Genomic DNA, 22,996 nt, shown 5'->3' on the forward strand with positions numbered 1-22,996 from the left:
TCTAAAGAGGCTCTTTGGACTGACTGTTCATGGTTCTAAAATTGCAAAGCAACTATTCAGAGAGAAAGAACACACAGGACTGTTTCATAAATAAAAAAATCAAAGCAGTGAACTGCCTTCACCTTGATAAGGAAATGAGCTTGGCAAACTGAACCAATCCTTTATATCCCTGCCTGATCACTGATGCCTTGGGGGGAGTCACTGTTAGTGGTCCTCCGTGGCTCAGATGCACGGCTCTCCTATCTACCAGGAACTGTTTAGTATTGTGTTTTATGGGACTCCCTTCCAGTTGACGTAATTTCCTTACTGAACTTCCAGCATCTACTGAAAACATTTCTTTTATTATTCCAAGAGGCATTCCAGCTGAAGTCTGATTTTATCATTTTAATTTATTGTTATTCTTTGCATTGTATATTTGTAAACAGCTTAGAGACTATCATACATAAGTGGAATATAAATTATTTAAATAAAAACAACAAATTACTTTAAAAAACAGAAAACTATTGACAACTGCAGACCTAATTCTAGTTCTGCTTCATCTCTTTAGGACAGTCCATCAAGAAGGCGGCATGAAAGCTAGAGCAAGACTAGGAAAACAGAAGGAAGCCCAGTTCTTAGTGGTCCCATTCCCTTGATTTTGATGGTGCTGAACAAATGGGCCCTGACCTGCAGATTGCTTAGGGTGCCGGCCCTTGCATTAGGCAAAGAGAGGCAACTGACTCAGCTAGCAGGTGCACTTGGGAAGCGCTTCGTCTGGGGACAAATGTACCACTGCAAGACCTGAACTGCACTTCCAGCCATTCCACTGGAACATGAAATGCATTTTTCTGTGCATAGAAATGTGCTCCATCCCTAAAGGTTCCCCACAATGCCACTATCCGCAGTCATAATGATAGGTACTCACTAGTTAAATATGCATCAATTCAGAACACATAAGATATTCTTGCTGCAATCAAATGCCATTTTCCTACATATGGTTACCAGCCACAAATTTATTCACATAATATTAACATTGACTCATTTTTCTTCATATCCCCCCTTCTAGTCTTCCACTTCATCAACCACAATCAGAATAATTAATGCAAATACGCTGGTTTATTTGACACATTGTTCAATATGACATATTTCAATATTAAACACATAACGATTCAGATCCTTTTCCAACCAACACACACACACACACACACACACACACACACACACACAAAGCAGGCTTGAAATTAAGTCTATAAATTCCCATTAATAACTAATAGTGGCAATTTATCCATGATTGTCAAGTCAAATAGATCTGCAATGCACTAGACAAAAAAAATGGGGTTAAAAAAGAGCTTAAAATAAATTTCCATTTGTTTCCAATTATTTTGTTAGTGTTTTGCACTGCTAAATTTACTTCTGTTCATATATATAAAAAAATGAACAGCAAGTGATGAGAGCTCTTTATACATCTCAGGGTTTTATATGGTTTGGGCTGGAAGCATAGAAACTTGTTTTGAACATTCCCCAGGTATTCTGCCATGCCTCCATCCTTCATTTACATTTCACAGGTGTCTTTCAATTGAATCGGTGGCCTTTCATGCTACAAGCAACTATTTGCCAGGACACCAGTTACACACTTCAACCCTGGCTACCCAAACCACTCCCTTTGATGGTCCAACTGTAAGAGTCCGCTCATTTTATTGCAGCAGCAAAAAAAGGAAAACCTACTTCTATCCATGTAGCTTGTTCGTTGATGGGAAAGAATTCATTGTGCTCTTCCCCTCCAAACATTTGCAGTCATATAATGGAACTTGTAGCACCCATTCCAAAGTTGCCCTTCCACAAAATAATGTTATAATAATGAATAATAAGGACCTCTGCAGTTTGCATTTTGAAAGGCTGTTTTATCAAAACAAAAAACAAAAAACCCCCCAAAACTTGTGATATTAAATTTGATTCTTAACAGTGAAAGCAGAAACTGTTAGTAAGAAAGGTTCCACCAATAGAACAAATCCATTTTCATTTTCTGGTTTCTCCTCTCTAATACCACACTCGTATTAAGCATGAGTCACCTAACTTCCTCCTTATTTCACAGCATTCAAAAATCTGCTGATCATTCAAATCAAGAGGTGGGGTGGGGAAAGGAGGAAGGGAGGGAGAGGGGGGGAGAGAGAGAGAGAGAGTACATCATACCAGAAAACCCCGTTTATTGATTCAGCTCTACTCTCAAGAAAATAACACAGCCAAGTAGATTTCAAACAATCGTATTATAGTCGTCGCAAAGCGAAGGAGGACATTTTTGTTTACCTAATTGCAGGATTCTGGAGGCAAGCCAGGAAATACGCTTGAGAACAGCTCCCAAGATTTGAGTAGTCACCCAAATCTTTAGTTCCGAACAAACTCCCTTACAATCCCAGGCAGGTAAAACGCCTCCCATGTGTCTCCACTGCAATTTATTTAGCCCCCCTTTCACCCCCCTCTCCAAGTGAAACTTTCTCATTTGCATAAAAGCAACTTCCAGCCTATGGGACTTTGAACGGCTACATGTACCCTTAGCTGCCTTAACATGCTTTCCCAAGCATGACATCACAGATCTCCATGGTTACTTAAACCCCACCTGCCTACACAGTAGAGCTAACCTGTCAGATTGAGGCCGCACAATGCAATGGAACTGTTTCCTTCCAAGTAAATGTTTAACAGTCTACTCCTTGGCATGGTGCTGATCTACTACAAAGCAGGTTTATAAAAAATACAGAACACATGTTTATTTGGCTTTTGAAGGCGAACAAACTGTGGGAGTATAGGACGGGTCTTTTCTAATAATCGCGGAGCAACAAAATGTGACCTGCCCAACAGTGCAAAAAGAAACAACCTGCAAGGGTGCACACACCCCCAAAAACTGTTGTGTTGAAGACCCAGGCCTTGTGAGGTTTTGCTAATACAGTTTCTGCACGTTCATTGTTTCCCTTTGGAACAATTTTCTTTTCTTTTCTTTTTTTAAAAAGAACCCATAATGCCCTTTGGGCAGCACAACCTGTAAAACTGGTTTCTCCTGGAGACTTTCTCCCCCCCCCCCATTTTATTTGGCAGGAATTCAGCTATTTTTTAACAGCCTTCCACCGCTGCCGTGTGCATTATTTGAATCTCACAGCAGATTCCTCCTCCTCTGCCTCAGCTGCTTTTCCTAATGCACTGCCCCCTCGCTAACCGCCATTGCTCTCTCGAAGGACAGAGAACAACAAGAAAGAACGGTGCAACTCTGTGGACATACCTGCAATGCAGGGAACTTGGCACACCACGTTCAGAAGCTGCCCCTCCGAAATTTCCGAGACCTTACACACACACACACACACACACACACACACACACACACACACCACCTTTTCTTTATGTCTCTCCTCCTTCTTTTCAGTAAACGGCGTGTCTCATTCGTGAGTCATTCCGGGCTTCCCTGGTCAGAGCATGCTGAAAGTTTCATTTTCCATCAAAGGTGCGGGAGGTGGGGGGTGGAGTGGAGTGGGGAGAGACGCACAACACCTTCCTCCACTCCGGTCCGGCACCAGCTTCTGGAGTTGTGACAAGCTTCCTACTACTCTTTTCAGAAAGATCTGAGAAGTTCTGCCTTAGTTTCCGGGGGAATTGTTTTGCAATAAGAGCCACACCTGTCAGCGTGCATTGTCTGTATCTTAACAGTGCCGGGGGGTTGATGTTCAGATAAAGGTTCTTCCACTGGGTGCCGACATGCCTATTAGAAGCACTTTTCTGCTTCATGCTAGGTTGATATCTAGATGGTCATACGGGGAGCTTCCCTGCACGCAGCAAGGTTTGAGGGGATCCCTTCCCAAAGGCAGCAAGACACCCCCCCTCCACCTGACTACTCACAAAAACATAGAGGATCTCTGGGAACAGCCTCTGATGCAAACTGATGACCTGACGATGGAGGAAGTCCCAGTGACCACAGAGAAGGTCATTTGTGTGCTTTTGTGTGCACACATTTGTGTGCAAAACCCATTAGGCAGCAAAGCATTCATAAGGTGGAAGAGAAGTTGAAAAACATCAACAGATCATTTCTGTCATTCTACCTGGCTGCTTCCCAGCAGTAAAACAATAGATGTGATTGTGTCCCAATAGAAGGAGAAAGGGGTGGCTTCCCGGACGCTGAGCTCCTTGCGGGGGCCACCCACACAAAGGCAGCAAAGTACACAGATGGGATGGATAAAGCACCCAACTGAGTCATTGGGAACACCATGTTAGGATAAAGCTGATGTCTGGCTGTGGTTATGTTTGGGCTGTCTGCAAACTCATGTTCTCCTCATTTTCATTATTTGAGAGAAAAAATACTTTTATTTCTTTAATTAATTCCCACATTGCCACAATGTAGACATTTTTGTACACTTCATTTGGTTGGACACCTTTAGAAAAAGTGAGTACCGTATTTTTCACTCCATAAGATGCACCTGACCATAAGACACACCTAGTTTTTAGAGGGGGAATGCAAGAAAAAAAAATTATTTAAAGGGAGCGCTGAGCAGAACCTGTCTGCATCCCAGGCTCTGCTCAGTGCTCCCTTTCACGAGCCGCGTGGAGCGTGTGTGCGGCGCTTGCAGGCTTTTCCCCCAAGAAGGGAGAAGGGCAGCCCGTCACTGACAGGCTGCCCTTCTCCCTCCTCAGGGAAAAGCCACACACTCCACGCAGCTCTTGGAGGCTTTTCCAGGAGGTGGGGGAAGGGACTGAGGGGCTAAGCCAGAAGCTAGAACAGCAAGAGGGAGCGCTGCGCAGCGATCTCTCTCGCTGTTCTGGCTTCTGGGATAGCCGCGCGAAGCCTCTTCAGGACAGTGGAATGAAGGCTCCCGCTGGCCTGAGGAGGCTTCACGCAGCTAAGCGAAAAGCTAGAACAGCGAGAGGGAGCGCTGCACAGTGATCCCTCTCGCTGTTCTGGCTTCTGGGATAGCTGCGCAGCCTGCATTCGCTCCATAACACACACACACATTTCCCCTTACTTCTTAGGAGGGAAAAGGTGTGTCTTATAGAGTGAAAAATACGGTATTTTGAAGGGTAGCTGCATTTCGATTTGATTTCAGAACTTATGAATTGGGGCATTTCATATTAAAATGTGAACTGAACTAATTCCTCTCCCATCACTACTCTGGGGCATTGTGGGAAATTAAAATAGCAGCCCTCAATGACCTGACATTTTTCACAGTGCTGTTACCTGTTACTAGCTATCACCACTACCATGTAAACCACCCAGGGTCTACCAACAGAGGGAAGGAGAAGCCTCAGATGGGCCTCCACAGACTTGGAGCCAATTCTCTTATTAGGTCCTCTTAGTTTTTGAGCCTCCATCCATGCAGAAGCTTATGAGGCAGCCAGCCTTTCCTGTAATCCTGTGGTACTCTAACCTTTGAAGAAGGGCAGACCACACATACACCCATTACCAATTAGCTAGGGATTGTCTGTCACAGGTCTTTACGACCGATGAAGAAGCAGACTTCACTAATTGTATGACAGGTTTCCATGAAATAGTTTTAAGATGAACAGCTTGTTGTGTATGCTATCTTTAAACACATCTCTACTTTGATCATGAACCTGGCGAGGGAATGATTCTAGACAAAGGCAACATGTTCTCACCCTCTGAGGAATGATGTTGCTTTAAAGGTTATGCACTTATTATCATACCCGATTCACTTATAAAATGTATAAACAGGAGATATTCCTTTGAAGCATGCATGTTTTACCTAGAAGTAAGCCCCACTGAATTCAACAGAGCAGCACAATCTTGACCATATCTACTCAGAAGTAGGTCCTGCTGAATTCGACCTCACTTACTCCTGAGAAAACGTCGCTCCCTTAGGATTGCAGTCTTAATAAATTAGCAAGTGTGGCACATTTTAAACAAGCAGCAAATGCAGTTACTGCATTCCTTCTGTAATTTATTGGCTTCGGAGGGAGATCAAGTTGCAAAATGTGTAGGGTTGTCTCTGCAACAGTCTGTTCAAACTTGGCTTGCAAGTATCTTCACCAGTGGAACAAAATATTTACATGACTCAGGAAAGATCTAATCTCACATCTCTTTTTTTTAAAAAAGAAAGCAATTTGTGCATTATCTTTAACTACCACCCTGCATTCTCCACACAGATACTCTAGTTCATTACAAAGATAACAAGCACAATCAATGAAGCAGTCAGGGAAGAGCTTCAAGATTTCAAAGTCAGAGGGGAAAAGAGGGGAGGCGCAAGCAGTACTCAGAGATTTATAGTACTTGGCAGGAAATCAGAGCTCTGAGAGCAGCTCCAGCATCTTATGAGCTGCTGCGGGAAACACCAGTGTTGTACCAGAGTTTCCTGCAGCACAACACGTACACGCGTACATCACACTAGAGAACAGAGATAACTTTAGAGCACCAGGGTATGTGTATCTGGGGAATGCAGAACAAGAAAGCCCTATGTCAGAACATGTGAGTGTACAAAGTGTGCTATTATGAAGTTGATGGTGATTCAAATTTATTAGTTGCGTCTTTTGCAAAAGTAATTTGCATGAAAACAAGGCGGAGAAAAATCTAAAACTCAATTCATATTTTTTCAAAGGCAGGACTAAAACTTCCCACCCACAGATAAAAGCCAAAAGCCTGGCAGAAAAGAAATGTTTTTGGCTGGTGTAAAAGAAACATGGACAGAAACTGGCATGTTAACCCCTCCCAAGCTGGCTTAAATGAAAATAGCTTTTGCTATGACCCCAACATTTCTTCTCATCCACCCTTTATTAGGTTGCTCCTGTTCTGCCCACTTGTGTTTTAGCTTTGCTTTAAATGTTGATCGTAATGTCTCTTTGTGTAAACTATATTAGGTGCATTTAGTTGTGAATGTGAATAGAAACAGCTTCTTTACGGCCATTTTCACCAGAAACAGAGCATCTGGGTTTTGCATTTTCTCAGTCTATAATTTAAGTTGTGTCATTCAGAAAATGGCTCTTTGATTAGATAGTAGCTATTTTCAAATTTTGTCTTCCACTTCCTCTCCATCAGTAACATCACTGACAAGTGACACATTCCAGATACAGAGGAATTGTCAAAGTCAGCTGTGGATGTTTATTTGACTTTGCATGCTTTTGAAAGGGTGGGGTAGGAAAATGGAATCCGCCCTCAATCTTAAAATCATTTTGAAGACTTTGTAATGACATAATGTGGGCTGGCCAAGGATCTCAGTACTAAATTTAATTGCAAACCGGACATTTCCACATTCCAGTCACCACCATGGGCTGCTTAGCCGCAGCCAGTAAAAACCCACACAAATTAACAGTAGGGCTGCTAGTTTTAATTATCACACCAGTCATCTTAAGCTTTTGTCAATCAAATTATGGGGGGCAACCTAACAGAACAATCCAAACTATAGGAAGCCAAGTATAATCTCTACTGGTGTAACTTACCCCTATTCTAAACTCCTTTCAGCCAAGCTAACCCAAGCCTGGCAAAGAGAAGCCAAGCTTTTAAAACATAATTTGACTTGCAGCACCTTTTTTGTCAGTGTAACTTTTGCTAGGTAATATGATTAAGAAGAAAGGAATTTGGAACAGGGGTAAGTCTCCTTCTGCCCTGTCCTACCTCTGGCATCATTAAGGTAGCACCCCTGAAAAAGTTCTGAGAATTTTGCCCTTTCTGAAAAGTCACTGAATATTCCCCCATATGTCCATTTCAGCAAGGTTCAAATTTGTCTTGAAAACCCAGAGTCAAATATTAAGCCCAACTTTGGTTCCAGCCCTTAGCTCCAGCTCCCAAGCTTGTCCCTGGCTCCTGCATCCCTCTCGACAGCTGCCTATGGCTTAGCTCTGACAAAGAAGCAGGTTGTGCTTTCATGCCATGTCCTATAAGCGCTGAAAAGCAATTGTGTTTAGTCGAGCAAAACTGGTGCCTCAGAACCTGTTAAAATACTTCTGTCACAGCAGGTTGACAAAGGCTCAGATTCAAAGCTCGCAAACAACTCATGGATTGCATCCAACTGGTTTTACTCAGAGCAGACCCACTAAAATGAATGAACCAAAGTAATTGATTTCAATGGATCTACTCTAAGCAAAAGTTAGTTGAATATGACCCTGTGATTTGGAACCCAAACCCTGTGCTGAGCTTACAAATCGTGAGGCACATCATGTTTTAGAGAAGGGGAAGCCAATATGATGCCCTTCAGATGTTATGGGCTGCAACTGCAGTCATTCCAGCATGGCAAATGGTCTGGGATGATGGGAGTTGTGGTTTATTATCTGGGGGACACCATGTTAGCCACCCATGGCTTAGAAATACCTTTCTGTTCATCTCTCCTTCCTTGAGAAGCAGAGGTGGAGCAACAGCCTTATAGCGATGATTTGTCAGTTCAAGTATCACACATCCCTTCATGGTTTGTAAAAGCTCACTTTCAACAACATCTAGAGAGCACCACACTGGCTACTCCTGACTCAAGAGAGTCAGATGGTCTGTATTTTTGTCCTAAAGAATTTCAGCCAATAGAAAACACACGATCAGGTGGGTCATGTGTTGGCAGTGGAGCAACTCTTGCTAGACTATATCATTTCAGACTGCAGAATATTTGGGTGCTTAGTATTTATAAACCCTAAACCAGGCATGGCCAAACTTGGCCCTCCAGACATTTTTGGGCTACAACTCCCATGATCCCTAGCTAGCAGGACCAGTGGTCAGGGTTGGTGGGCATTGTAGTCCCAAAACATCTGGAGGGCCGAGTTTGCCTATGCCTGCCCTAAACATTACAAAAAAGCAAAGAAACAAACCATTTAAACATGTCAGGGAAAAGGCTAGATTAGAATACTTTTCCCTGACAGGTTAAGTTTTCTACGTGCATGGTCCCTCATACAAGAAACTTCCTGCAAACAAACTCTCTCCTGCTTTCACTCTCAAATGGAACTGCACTGTATGATTTTCTAAGACCCAGCAATTCCTGTATTTTATCAGTCTGATCTGGCAGCTTTTTACATGTACGCAAGCTCCATATTGATTCCTTGCAAGAATAAGGGCTCCCTGACTGGCTTCAGTATCAGCAGGAGCTCCATGAATTCGTTCCCATTCAGCAGCAAAGCCCACTTGCACAAGAATTTCATGCGTGAATAGATATCCACAGGGGTTTTAGCATCAGAACCAAAGCCACATATATAAACATTTGCTTTGTCTTCCATACCTGATCTCTCAGTCTTTCTTGGTGGCCCATGATCGCAGTGGCATGGTGGGGATATTTCTGCTTCAGGTGCTCTAGAAAAGCTTCTCTCTTCTTGTCCATATCTGATGCCTGCATTCCCAGAATTTCTCTGGAACTTCGAGGGCCGCCTACAGTGTGTCTCCGAGGAATGTTGCGGCCTGCCTTTGCAGAAGCCTGGCTGTTTCCAGAAGCAACAAGTTCCTTAGGCCACAGGTATTCTGCATCGTCTAACGAGGTTGCATGCAAACTGCTTTTCTGGTCTGCAAATCAAAAAGGTGAGATACAATCAAAACAGAATCTCAGCAGTCATGCCTACAGAAGAAGAAGAAAGTTTATTTTTCGGTGTGGATGTACATGGTTTTTTTAAAAAATAGCATAGAAGGATATGGTTCTGCTCCGTTTAATGAGGAGAGATGCTATTAGGCTTAACTAAGACAACCACTAAAATTGTAGTTTGCATAAGCTGTGCAAAACAATGTGAAATGCTGGATGGAAAACGGATCAATAAGCAAACCATGTCCTTGCTATGCAGTTCTCTGTACTGAAATAGCGAGGGGGGGGTGAATGGTAGATCTCTTTCTTCCTTAAGCTTTAAAATCTTTTAAGACATTAAAAAAATCATCGTAACACTCCAGTACTTTTTAATGGGCCTGTAATGAGGCTTCCTTTGGTGATGGCAAATGATAAAATTATTTTCGTACAGTAGAGTTTTAATACTTAATCTTTTCCCAGTGTGTTTTCAAAATGTTCCGAAACTTCTGTGAAATAAGAAGAAAAAAAGCACTTCTCTTTTCTTTGCTCCCTGCCCCCCCACCCCCCAGTTTTCAGACCATAGCTATGGTTTTAAATTTCATGGATCTCGCTTGGATTTTATGCCTCTCCGAGACAGCAGACTGGAAAATATAGTGTCACTTTTTCAATAAACCATTCTTTTGAGAAATGAAATAAAAGCAAGTCTATGCAATTGGGGGGGGGGAGAGAATAACTGGATGCTGGGGGGGGGGGGAGTCAGATAACTCTTACAACTTTAAAATCTACTTTTGAGGCCTGACTATTACTGGTTGCTTTGTGGAACGAACACAGGCATAGCATGGATCTCACAGCTAACTTATCTGCAGGTAACCGAATAATACAAACCCCCCTCAGGGCCCAAAAGAAAAATGCAGGTTGAAGGTATGTTATCTAATACCTAATAGGGGAGGGGGAGGGAAATAGGCTAGTGGAGAGCAAAATGAGAAACATGCAACCTCTAAAAATGATTTCCAAGTCTATCTGAAACCTTACCTGCTATTAACAGGCAGTCATGGCTCTCCCAAAAATTAATAATTATTTTTTGCACTCTGATCTTGAGCAAGCTGACTCAAGACTTCGATGGGGAATAAATGTGCATGGGACTGCAGGCATTGGTGTTAAAATGCAAATCCAAATGAGCTCAATTAGATTTAAGCAAACTAATTGAGCATCCAACTGTTGTTTTGCTGCACTATCCTACCCATGGGTTCCCCAACCCCAAAATTAAGTGCCATTGGCTTCAATGGGGTATTCTTTCACATAAGTCCTGTTCATGGGCTTCTCTTTGGCGTTTATCCATTAGAATTTATATCCCACCTTTCCCCCTGGAGCTCAAGGTGGTGTACATGGTTCTCCCAGCTCCCATGTCATCTTCATAACAACCCTGCAAGGGAAGTTAGGCTGAGAGACGGCGACCGGTTCAAGGTAACCCAGCAAGCTTCATGGCTGAGTTACAGAGTTGGACACTGCTGGTTGGCTAATGCGAAAGCAGGATCCTGGGCCAGTTGAGGCTTTGGTCTGATCCAGAAGGGCTCTTCTTATGCTCTTATAAGTATGCTTAGGATGGGAATCATGCAGCCTGATTCTCCGCATACTTGGAAGCAAGTCTCACTCCCATCTGAATGCACATCAAATAGCTTAAAAGCTACATCCACCACCACCACCACCATTTGCATAGTACTTTCAATATGCCACACAATCTTTACAACAATCCATTCAGATAAATTGGTACTATCATTCCCTATATTGTAGGTGCAGGGGCTGAAGCTGAGAGTGTGTGTGTCTTGCCTAAAGGCTACCTAATGAGTTCAAGGCAGAGGAGAGATTAGCAACAGAGACTGTCTGATTTATCTCCCAGGCTCTTACAGGTGACACCAGCACTTCTTTCAAATGATTCGCCTGCACATCCTACTATTATAGAAGCTGTTTTCTCTTTATGAACACCACTTCCATAATGTTCCCCTGTGAAATATTTTGCTTTGCTTTTGCCATATTTGGCAGCGTTAGCACACTCCTTGACTTCTCCAGCCAATATTTACATCAATCGACAAATCTACAGGGCAGCTTCCCGCACTAGTGGCAGAGAACTTGTAGAGTTCAACTGTGTCAGTTATTCCTTCACATCCCATAATGCTACTGCTTTTGACGTCAAAGCACATTATTTCACTGTGGGCACCTCTCCCCCCCCCCACGCCAATATAAACCATCTTGGGCTCCACACTCAGCAAGAGAGTCCTTGGTAGTGGAAGAGTCCCTGCTGGAGGCTGCCTGGTAGATGCTGACCTATGGCATGGTCTTCTTAGTGGCATATCCCAGGTCTGCAGAATGCCCACCCCAGTGAAATGTGCCTGTCTCCTTCATTAACACTCAGAATTTTTTTTAAAGCATTCCTGTTCAATCAGAGACTTAGTGGCTGGAAGATACTGGTCCTGCCAACCTGGAAATAATAATAATAATAATAATAATAATAATAATAATAATAATAATAATAATAATAATAATGTATACCCCGCCCATCTGGCTAGGTTTCCCCAGCCACTCTGGGCAGCTTCCAACAAAACACTAAAATACAATAACCTATTAAACATTAAAAGCTTCCCTAAGCAAGGCTGCCTTCAAATGTCTTCTAAAAGTTTGGTAGTTGTTTTTCTCTTTGACATCTGGTGGGAGGGCGTTCCACAGGGCGGGTGCCACTACCAAGAAGGCCCTCTGCCTGGTTCCCTGTAACTTGGCTTCTCACAGCGAGGGAACCGCCAGAGGGCCCTCGGCCCTGGACCTCAGGAAATCATTAGCTGTGACGATGTGTGCCTTTTCATACATTATTATTTATTTATTTATTTATTTATTTAATAAATGAATGAATGAATGGTTTTGCTGCTTTGTTGTTTGCTACCTGGGGCTCCTTTGGGAGGAAGGACTCAACAGAAATATAATAAAGAAACAGACCCATGACAATAATTAAGATGCCAGCTCCCCCTTTGTCCTGCAGGCCTCCAGCAACCTTCCACACTGCTCTGGAGAATTCCCCAATCCACTGGAGCAGAGTTTTAGGAGCCTCGGAGGGCTATGGAGGGCTCCCCTCCTTTTCTGCTAGCAAAGGAGTCCACTGGGTCAAAAGTGCTTCTGGGAATAGAGGGGTACCAATGAATTCAACCCTAGGTGTTTTATTTCTCCATCGGCTCAAAGACGAGATTCAAGGGCAGAGAGATTTGGATCTGCTAAACACTTTAAAAGCCAGTCAGCATTCCTGAGCACTTTATATTAAATTGTTATATAGTTAGGGGGGTTTAGAGTACAGCCGCTGCCACACATGCTGAGGGGCTGTTGGAGGATGAAATATTTTCCATGTGTAACATAATTACAAAAACATCCAATCTCAATAATTTGAGGACAATCCTGTCTGAAAAGTCAAGGGAGGGGGAGAATTCTACCATAGTATGCTGCTAAGATAAGAGTCCCAGGCTGCAGTGCTCCTGGAGACTGCCAAGCTGCATGCTAGATCACCAAAGGAAAAAAGCTTAAAGTTCATGCTTTAATGTGGTGCATCTTAAATGTGGGGATTTTTTTCTTCTTTGTCTGCTGAGCTTACGGTGACAAATCAAAGGCTTGTTGGCTCGCTGGCACTGCAGTCATTCAAGTATCTGGTTCACCTTTCCTCATTTTAAGCCAACGGCATGTTATGCCAATAAGTTCATTATGGAAACTTCCTGGGGGTCCCATGTAACTACAGAAGGGGTTGAGAACCTCCAGATTGTGGGCCTAATTAAGCAGCACCCTCTAATTTGGCCCTTGAAGTCATTTCCTCCAAAACACATCCACTGGCCCCATCCCTGACGTCAGGTAAAAGCATGGTTGTTGCCACTTTGAAATCCGTTTGCAAGCGGTTTGAGCCGAAAGTGCCTGAAATGGACTTAAAAAGTGAGCCCCTTTTTAAGCTGCCATCTGATGTCACAATGGTGTGTGCCCTGCCCACCCGCCCCTCAACGTTGGCCCACGCAAGATGGGGAAAGGAAGGATCCAGCCGACTGGCTGTATCCAATTCTCCACTCCTGATCTAAAGTGTCACATTGAATGCTCACACTGACAGCTAATTCTGTGGCTTTTGTCTGCGCAGCAACTCAGAAACACCTAATCAAAATCTACAAAGGCTGCTTCAGACTTGACCTTTCCTCTGCACAGTTAATGTCTCTATACAGGGGAGAAATCCCTTTGGATTTTCCTTTCCTTGGCCTGGTTAGGCATCTCCTTAATCATCTGACTCAGGTGAAGCTGTGCTGAATCAGTGCCTGGTGACATTAATGAACTGGTGGGCCCCTGGGCCTAATGCGTGTTGCCATAGGTCCCAGTGTGGCCTGTTCCCACAAACCATGTCCACTAGCCCAACACCCAATATATTACGCATTGAAATACAGTGGTGCCTCGCAAGACGAAAAGAATCCGTTCTGTGATTCTCTTCGTCTAGCGGTTTTTTCGTCTTGCGAAGCAAGCCCATTGACGGATTAGCGGATTAGCGCTATTAGCGGCTTTTAGCGGCTTATCTGCTGATCGGATCAGCTGATAAGCGGCTTAGCGGCTTAGAAAAGGGGGGAAGCCCGCAGGAACTCGCAAGGCATTGTCGTCTTGCGAAGCAAGCCCATAGGAAATTCGTTTTGCGAAGCACCTCCAAAACGGAAAACCCTTTCGTCTAGCGGGTTTTCCGTCTTGCGAGGCATTTGTCTTGCGGGGCACCACTGTATACTCGGAGTCCTGTAGTGATTTCGTGCTCTTTATTGCAGCTTGTAAAACAGTGATTGAATTGCCCCCCCCCCAAACCTCAGGCTTTTATATTAAATCATATCTCAGGCTACAGATGCTTCAGGTTGCGTTTTTTTGGGTTACGGACCGCCGAAACCCGGAAGTACTGGAATGGGTTACTTCCGGGTTTCAGCGGTCATGCATGTGCAGAAGCGCCGAATCGCAACCAGCGCATGCACAGGTGCACAGCTGCGGGTTGCGAACATGCATCCCGCACGGATCACGTTCGCAACCCGAGCATCCACTGTACATTATTTACACAATTAGTCCCATCTGATTGGCTGATTCTGCTTCCCTCCTGGAGCCTGATTGGTCTTTTCCTGCAGGCCAATCAGTTGTTGCATTCTACGATCCTACCAGCCTAATAGGCTGATTAACTTCTTCCTGGAGCCTCACTGGTCTTCTCCTACCAGCCAATCAGTTGATGCATTCTAGGATCCTACTTGCCTATTGTTCTAGGATCCAAAGTTAGTACATAACAAGCATGCAGTGCTATTTTTCTAAAAAAGAGGTGCTGGAACTCACCATGAACACCTGCCTTGTTCTCTTAGAATAGCAACGGCGCCCACCTGAGAGGTGCTGGAACTGAGTATCCCGCTGTAAAAAAAGCCCTGCATGCATGACAAATGGCCACCCAACCTCTGCTTAAAAACCTCCTAGGAAAGAGAGTCCACTACCTCTCATGGGAGTCTCTCGCACTGTCAAACAGTCAGAACGTTATTCCTGATGTTTAGTCAGGCCAGGATCAGTGTTCTATGCTCAAACCATCTTGCCCTGGTGAAGAACCTTGCCACCAAATTCTGTGCCAGCTGAAAAGTTTCTGAACCATCTTCAGAGGCAGCCCCACATATAACACATTGCAGCAATCTAACCTAGAGCTTCTCAGAGGTGGGAGAAGTTAGGCTATCCCTTTCCAGACAGGGGCGCAGCTGGACCACCAGCTGAAGTTGATGGAAGGCACTTGGCGCCACCAAGTAGGAATTTCATATACAGTACAGCTTCCAAGACTATAGATGCTCCCTGTTATTACGCCGCAGCCTATTTGACATTCCACTGCGCCAAGTTTAGTTCGTTCCCAGGCTCAGGAATGTTTGGATTTAAGCATATGTTTGTTTACTACACATCCACGAAACGGAGGAGAAGTTGTGAAACTGCCTTTACGAAGCTTACAATGTGATCTCTTTATTTTGCTTTTGAGCAGTTGGAAACTCTTTCCATCCCACACATAAAAATAACAGTTGTTCTCTCAGAAAATGTAAAAACAACAGTAAGCAATCAATCAAGCTGAATCTACTTGGCTAAGAATGGCAGTGAGAATGCGAGGACTTCTCACAATATGTGCCTAAATATTCCACGATTGGAGCTCTGGAAAGTGTTGCATTATATACATGAAACTCCTCGCTTTGTTACTGAAGATATTCAGTGAAGAGTCAGCTATAGATACTGTAAATAAGTCTGCATAGAACAGAAGGCGAGAACTGGGTCTGGCCCTGTGGGACTGCCCTGCCCACCTACCATAATATCTTTATTTAAACAATTTATTTACCACTTTACAACAGTCTCTAAGCAGTTTACAATTCAAAAAGTAATAGAACTTCTATTAAAATGCCTGCTGGGGTAACAAAATATTCACTAGGCACAGGAAATTCAGTAGGGAGGGGACCTGCCTGAGCTCAACTGGAAAGGAGTTCTATAAAATTGAGAAATATTCTCTCTTTTACAGTGGTGCCTCGCAAGACGAAAACAATCCGTTCTGTGATTCTCTTCGTCTAGCGGTTTTTTCGTCTTGCGAAGCAAGCCCATTGACGGATTAGAGGATTAGCGCTATTAGCGGCTTTTAGCAGCTTATCTGCTGATCGGATCAGCTGATAAGCGGCTTAGTGGGTTAGAAAAAGGGGGGGGGGGAAATCCCGCAGGAACTCGCAAGGCATTGTCGTCTTGCAAAGCAAGCCCATAGGAAATTCGTTTTGCGAAGCACCTCCAAAACGGAAAACCCTTTCGTCTAGCGGGTTTTCCGTCTTGCGAGGCATTCGTCGTGTGTGTCACTGTCACCCAGCTTTGCCCAAAGCAGGAAATTGCAAGGAGGCCAGTCACAACAAGGAGAGCTCTTTACACCAATAGGCCAGAGGAAATTAATTTATTATATTTATATATCACATCACACAGCCAGAGCATAGTCCAATGTCACCCATTGTAAAGGCACCTGGGTTAGTCTTGACCACAGCTCTGGTCAAGTATTAGAGCAGCCTCCAAATCCCCCCCTTTTTTTTTTACCCAGGACGCACCTTTAACCCAAACATGAATTTGGGGGGACCATTTCTTATTTGTTTTAGCCATATATTTCCATGGTGGCAGAGTGGCTGTTGCAACCCACCACAGATCTGGCTGTGACCTGGGAGCAGAAGACCACAGCAGAAGACCAACGCGCCAGAATTTGCTCAGTTTTGCTACTCCTTCAGAAGCCTAGCCCAAATTTGCCTTACTAATTGCATTTTATTATTTGTATTGATGCTCCATCACTTTTAGGCTACCAGTGACAGAAAGATGTACACAAAAGCTGTCATATAAATGAATGAATGAATGAATGAATGAATGAATGAACAAACAAACCATTTCTGGTCTGTCTTCCCTGTCAAGTCATCAGGGCTTAGCTCTGATAATAACAAGTCACACACACTCACACACACACACACACACACACACACACACTTTCTACAAACACTTCAGATTCAAATTAGGAATATGTTGCTGCCCAATCCAAAATGTTTGTTCTTATAAAGCATGTAGTTTGCACCACATCCAAGACAAAACAGAGTGAAACTGGTATGCAGGACACCAAATCTGCCCTGACATGAAAGCTGTGTCCATAATTTCTGGCTGCATTCCAAGACACACTCATGTGTTTCCCATGGAATAGCACTAAACTCTGAGCGGTTTGCTGAGTTTCAAAACTTGAGCTCAAAAATGAAATCCTCACTTGAACTAAATGAGGAGGAAGCTTACTCTTCATGCATTGTTGGAGAACATAATATTAGAAGGATGGCCTCCCTTCACTGTGGGGGATAACACCCTCCCTTTTCATAGATTGCTTTGTGTTTCGTATAATGTTTGCATCAAAACCAAAACGAAAAAAACCAACCTCTGAACCCTTATGCTCTTCGCTTTCCTTCTGCAAGAAAAGTATTTCCCAAGAGAAAGTCAGATGTAAGAAACAGACAAAACACAGTCAGCCGCAGCATAATATATAAAGTATCTGCTCCATATAATCTGTCATGAAGATATAAAAAGCAGCAATGAGGGACAGGCTGACTGCAACTCCATCTACGCATGATTCTGTTACTCACCCTTCATCTGTCTGCTGTCTCTCGGACAAGCCAGGAGCGGCTCAGGTTTCTGGCTCTCAGCTTCCTCCATTGTCCCTGCCTACTTTCAAAACTGCACAAGCTTTTGATTCAAAAGCCAAAAAACATGCAGCTTAGAAAACTACCAAGAGGGGAAAAAACCCCCAGCAGCCTCCCCCCACCCCCAGTAAAGGAAAATCTATCCTCCTCCTTGACAGTACAAAGTTCCTTTCAAAAGCGAAGTACATTCCAGGAGGGCAGGGAGAGACTGCGTGAAACAGTCAGAAAGTTTTCAGCAGACTAGTGGGCAGTACTTTCAAAAGCGGCTGTCGGCTTCAGCGGCTGTTGCCGAAATAGCCCCCTGAGCTTCTCTCTCTCTCTCTCTCTCTCTCTCTCTGAGGCCCCCAACAGGTGATGGGTTTGCCTGAGGGTGAGATTCTAACCTAGTTCTTTTCCACCCAGTGCCATGAAGCTGCTCTTCCACCAGGCAGCGTTACTGATAGTGATTATAAGCCCTGGGAGGACAGTAATTCTAGCCTACAGAAATCCTGAGTTCTGAGTCAAAGCTCTTTCCGGAAAATATCTGTATGCAAATAGGTAGCTCAGGTTTCTCAGCCATGTTTATTTGATTATTTGATTAAAAGGCTTTTGGACCTTTTTTAAAAAAGAAAAAAGGCAAAATCACCTCTCAAAGCTGTTTACAACTATGCATGAATACAAGCCTTTAAAATCCAACAGTAAAACCAGTAATTATTATTATTATTATTATTATTATTATTATTATTATTATTATTATTATTAAAATAGCTAAGTCCTTCCCATACAAGATAGCATGCCAGCAAAATAACCCATCTAGCTCTAAAGAACAGTATCTGGTAACCTGGATTAGTCCTCACAAAGGTGACGATGAAAATATGGGTCTTTAAAGGCCCATTTAAAGCTGGCAAAGGAAAAAGGCTCACCTGGCTTTACTTGGAATTGGATTGCATAATTGTGGGGCCACCACTGAAAAGGCCCACTGATCGAATGGCTTTTAAAGGTAGACATTTTAACAGGGTCTCTGAAATGGGTTCAGACAATTCTTAAGGCAGGGCTGAGAAAACACTGACCCTCAAAATGTCGCTAGACTACAGCTCTCATCATCCCTACCCACTGGCTGTGCTAGCTGGGGCTCATGGGAATTGGAGTCCAACAACACCTGGAGACCCATATCACTGGTGGCTTTAAGTCATAACCAGCATTCTGAATTGCTCCCACTTCGCTCCTCGCTGGCAGAAGAAGCCAGAAAAACTAGGAAGGGGATAAATTACAACTGAACTCAGGATCATTGCTTGTTTCACCTTAACAAACCACGTTCAGCAATCCAACAGCAAAACATGGTTTAAAGCTAGCTAGCAAACTGTGGTTTGCTGGGTAAAACAAAGCATGAGCCATTGTTTAGATATAAAGAAAACCTATCCCTTTCCTGGTTTATTCACAGTATCTGTTCTTGCCAGGGGAAGCACAAAGCAGGAGCTATGGCTTACTGGGTCCTCACAAATGGGTTGATGCCCAGAGATAAGCTCACACTCGCTTTGCTCTTTCCTGACCTTTTAGCACAGTGCAGCAGAGCAGCTAAATTTAGCATGTTGTCATAAACCAGGATCGTGGTTGAGATACTTCTTCTTTCACCGTGATCTCATGGTTTGTCTTATGGTTACAGGTCATGGTTAAGGAGGACTGGCCTTAACTGCAGTTCCCAGCTGGAATGGCACACTAAGCTAAATCTTGGCTTTGCTGCTGCGCTGTGTGCACTCCCAGTAATCCATAAAATGGTTTACTATGACATGAAAATGAGGCTAATATGGCTTATTAAGTCAAGAACTTTGGCTTATTGATTTGTGCAAATCCCACCTTACTTTTAGGGTTGCTTGCCACATGACCAGTTAAGAAACGCTCTGTCCTTCCCCTATGCATTTAACAGCAGCTTGCTATACAGAAAATCTACTGGTGAAAATGCCCATTGCATGGAGACAACTAATAAGCATTACTGTCCACTAATCAGGTCACACTGCAGTAAGAGAGACACAGAAACAGGTGCCGACAAAAAGGTTGGCGACTCTACTACAGCTGAGTAAATCAAACTTGCAGGATGAAATGTGTAGATTTGCTGGGAAATGGAAGTTTCGCCCCAAATGCCAAGGAAATGGAGAAGAACTGGGTTGACTGGTATGTTGAACCAAAGATGAGACTGTCCTGGAAGGCCTGCAAACGCCATCTTGGTACTTAAGGTAACCTCAAGACTAATTGGTGGTTGCTGCAAGGATGAGCTCAATAAGTTTATTCACACTTGCTTTGATGTAGGCTAATTGGCTTGCTTTAATGTTGGTTGTGCTTATCTGTAGGCTTGGGAAACTTGGTTCTTGGCCTAGGGAGTTAGCCATGAGACTTGGATGCCTGCCTCCTGTGCCTTCATCGGCAGCTGGACTGACAGGAGGTTCTTGCCAAACTGACATATGCTGTCTTTTGTATACATAATGAATGAATGTTTTCCTGGCGAAGACGACCTCTCATTGCTGCAGTGTCTGACCTGCGTCTGTAACAGCAGTGGGGTTTTATAGGCTGTGTTGTACGTTTGCCCCTTTCTTTAGCAAAGCACCAGGAACTGGCCATTCTGGCATTTTAGACATCCTTCTTTGGTATCCATGCATCAAACCACTCGCACAGGCCTACTCAAAGGTACATTGGCACCTGTTGAGCAGAAAGTATTGCAAAGCTGCTCAGGAGACAGGGGCGGAGTAAACGGGGTGAGGACTGCCCCAGATGTCACCACTGAGGGGGTGACAAAATGCTGGGCGGCACTCACTGCGGGGCGTGCAGCACGCCTGAGCCACGTGTCTCTCCTGGGAGAGCTGCAGTGGCTTGGGTGCGCGCAGGCTCTGTGCTGCCCAAACGGTCTGCCCACTGCCTGCCCCCCAGCTGAGGGCAGCTGAGTGCGGGGAGGCAGGCAGACTCTGGAGGCACCGCAGTGCTCCCTGCCCCTATGGGTGGCTCACCCACCCTTGCCCCACCCCTGGGTGCGCTGCCCCAGACACCTAAGCAGCTTCCTCCACTGCTGTGAGGAGAGTGTTCTTGGCTGTTGTGCAGCACTTCTATAAATATTAACATTCCCCAGAATTATGTTCCATTATACAGTGGTACCTCGGGTTACATACGCTTCAGGTTACGTACGCTTCAGGTTACGTACGCTTCAGGTTACATACGCTTCAGGTTACATACGCTTCAGGTTACAGACTCCGCTAACCCAGAAATAGTACCTCGGGTTAAGAACTTTGCTTCAGGATGAAAACAGAAATCATGCTCCGGCGGCGCAGCAGCAGCAGCAGGAGGCCCCATTAGCTAAAGTGGTGCTTCAGGTTAAGAACAGTTTCAGGTTAAGAACAGACCTCCAGAACGAATTAAGTACTTAACCTGAGGTACCACTGTATTTTAAAAAAGCCTTACCCAACCAATGACTCGGTGATGGGAGCTAGAGTACAAAAACATCTGGAGGGACATGGGTTGGAGAAGGCTCTTTTATGATGGACACTTTCAAAGTCAAACATATTATGTAACTCTTCCAAGAGCCCATTTGTCTGTGGAATATTATTACCTGTTCAAACCAATAAGCAGTAGAAAAAACGGGATGCCCATTTCTAAGTTACGTGGGTACATTTTGCACAGCTGTGCCCCACAAAGACCTTTTACAGGTGCTTCCACCCACCACTTCAAAACCAACGCCAGAAGGAAGAGTATCTCTTGGAACCTCTCCTTGTTTGTGCGTTCTTAAGGAATGGGAGCCTCGTGCAGGAAAACATCTGGCAAATCCCAAGCAGAATTAAATTAAGATTCATAATTGCAGCCTTTGTGAAATCTATAAAAGAAGACGCTAAAAAGCATGTCAAGCAATAAGCTTGGAGAAAATTAGCTAGGCTGAGATAGAATTGGAAACTAAAATAGACAAAAATAGATAAATGAGTGCACTCCTGCTACAATCTTGGCAGGCTTGCTGGATCATAAACCGGAGAAAGGAAGAGTTTTGGAGACAGAGCAATTCTATGCATCTCCACTGAGGAGCTAAGTCGCCTGCCCAGTGGAGCTGACTCCCAGGTAAATGTACATGGAACTGCAATGAGGGGAAGGGGGTCTGGGGCAATCCAGAAATGCAGCGAAAAAAATGTTAACTGAATAGTATCTGAGCAACTTGGCGCAGTAGTACTGCTGCCCTCCTCTACTTTTCAAGCTTGAAAGGGGTCTTTGACTTCCACCTGTTCTGAAGCCACAGTGATGGGAAAGTTCTCAGCCCAGCTCAGAAGCGGCTCAGCAATGATGAGTACCATCAGAGAATGTCCATTCAAAAGACTGGCTTTTTCCAAAAAATATTTTATTTGTTTGTACATTTTAGTACATGAACACTTCCTTTCTGGGATGTGAAACACTTTCTCCCATTGCTGCTTGAGAACTATGGAGTGTGGATGGGAGGGACGGGACACACACCATCAAATGCTCCCTACTCTTCCTGGTATGTTGTGTGTGGTGATCGGCTGCTGCTCCATGTTTACTAAGAATAAAAAGTCCATTTCATCAATCGACCACCGTTTCATCAGGAGTTAAGAGGTTAAAGTAATCAACTTCTGAACACCCGCCAACAGGAACTGCAGGCTTTGAGCACCTAGCCTGATTAATTCAGACCACACAGGCACAATATTGGCACATAAACTTGTAATAATCTCAATTTTCATTCCAAACAAGAGGAAGGATTTCAGGGTTAGGGAGCTCTGCTGAGAATACTCCTGGGCATGATGGGCTGGTAAGCTCTTATTCAAAGCTAGTGGGAATGCATGTGGGGGCAAACTGCTATAGTTCTATGAAAGCAGAGAAGCAGAAGGCACCTGGCAGGAGTCCAGATTGAACAATGGTGAAGTACAGCTGGAAAGGGATGAGATAAAGCAGCAACAACAAAAAGTGTTACAATTGTAGGTAGTTGACTTGAGTTGCCAAATAGTAAAGCTTTGGAATCATCCTTTCCTGCTAGAAGAAGGTAGAAGAATTATGGAGGGTCACCACAACATTCCGTAGCAGCAAACCATTTCTTTGTTCTTTGCTTCTAAGTGTACGCTTGCTTTAACCAATCCTGAGACATATTATGCCCGTATGGAAGACACACCATGTTTTTGGCCACATTCACACACAGCACTACTCCAAACTGTGGCTTAGCATGAATGTGCAAACCTGCTGGCTCCTGGGGAGAACGCAGGGAGGTTTGTTCTTGGCTACAGATTATAGCTAAGGAGGAGAGAGTTTAAATATTAAGCCCAATTTGGGACGACATGCTAAGCCAAACCTTGGCTTTGCTGTTGTGCCATAATGAGCTAAAAA

At 44.0% G+C, this 22,996-nt stretch overlaps 1 protein-coding gene across 4 annotated transcripts in view; it reads right to left on the bottom strand.

Moving 5' to 3' along the window:
* The window catches only part of KIAA1217, a 358,790-nt gene that overhangs the window by 161,335 nt on the left and 174,459 nt on the right, over nt 1-22,996 (bottom strand). For 2 of the 4 annotated variants that reach the window (XM_083467359.1, XM_083467360.1), the window contains exon 3: nt 9,156-9,433. In XM_083467359.1, coding sequence (XP_083323485.1) covers nt 9,156-9,433 — 278 coding nt within the window. Of the gene's footprint in view, nt 1-3,247; nt 3,551-9,155; nt 9,434-17,602; nt 18,000-22,996 lie in introns of those variants that run through there. The other 2 variants (XM_083467361.1, XM_083467362.1) reach the window with 2 other exon arrangements.

Source organism: Podarcis liolepis (genome assembly GCF_965112155.1).
Source record: "Podarcis liolepis genome assembly, chromosome: 12".
Taxonomy (NCBI): Eukaryota; Metazoa; Chordata; class Lepidosauria; order Squamata; family Lacertidae; genus Podarcis; species Podarcis liolepis.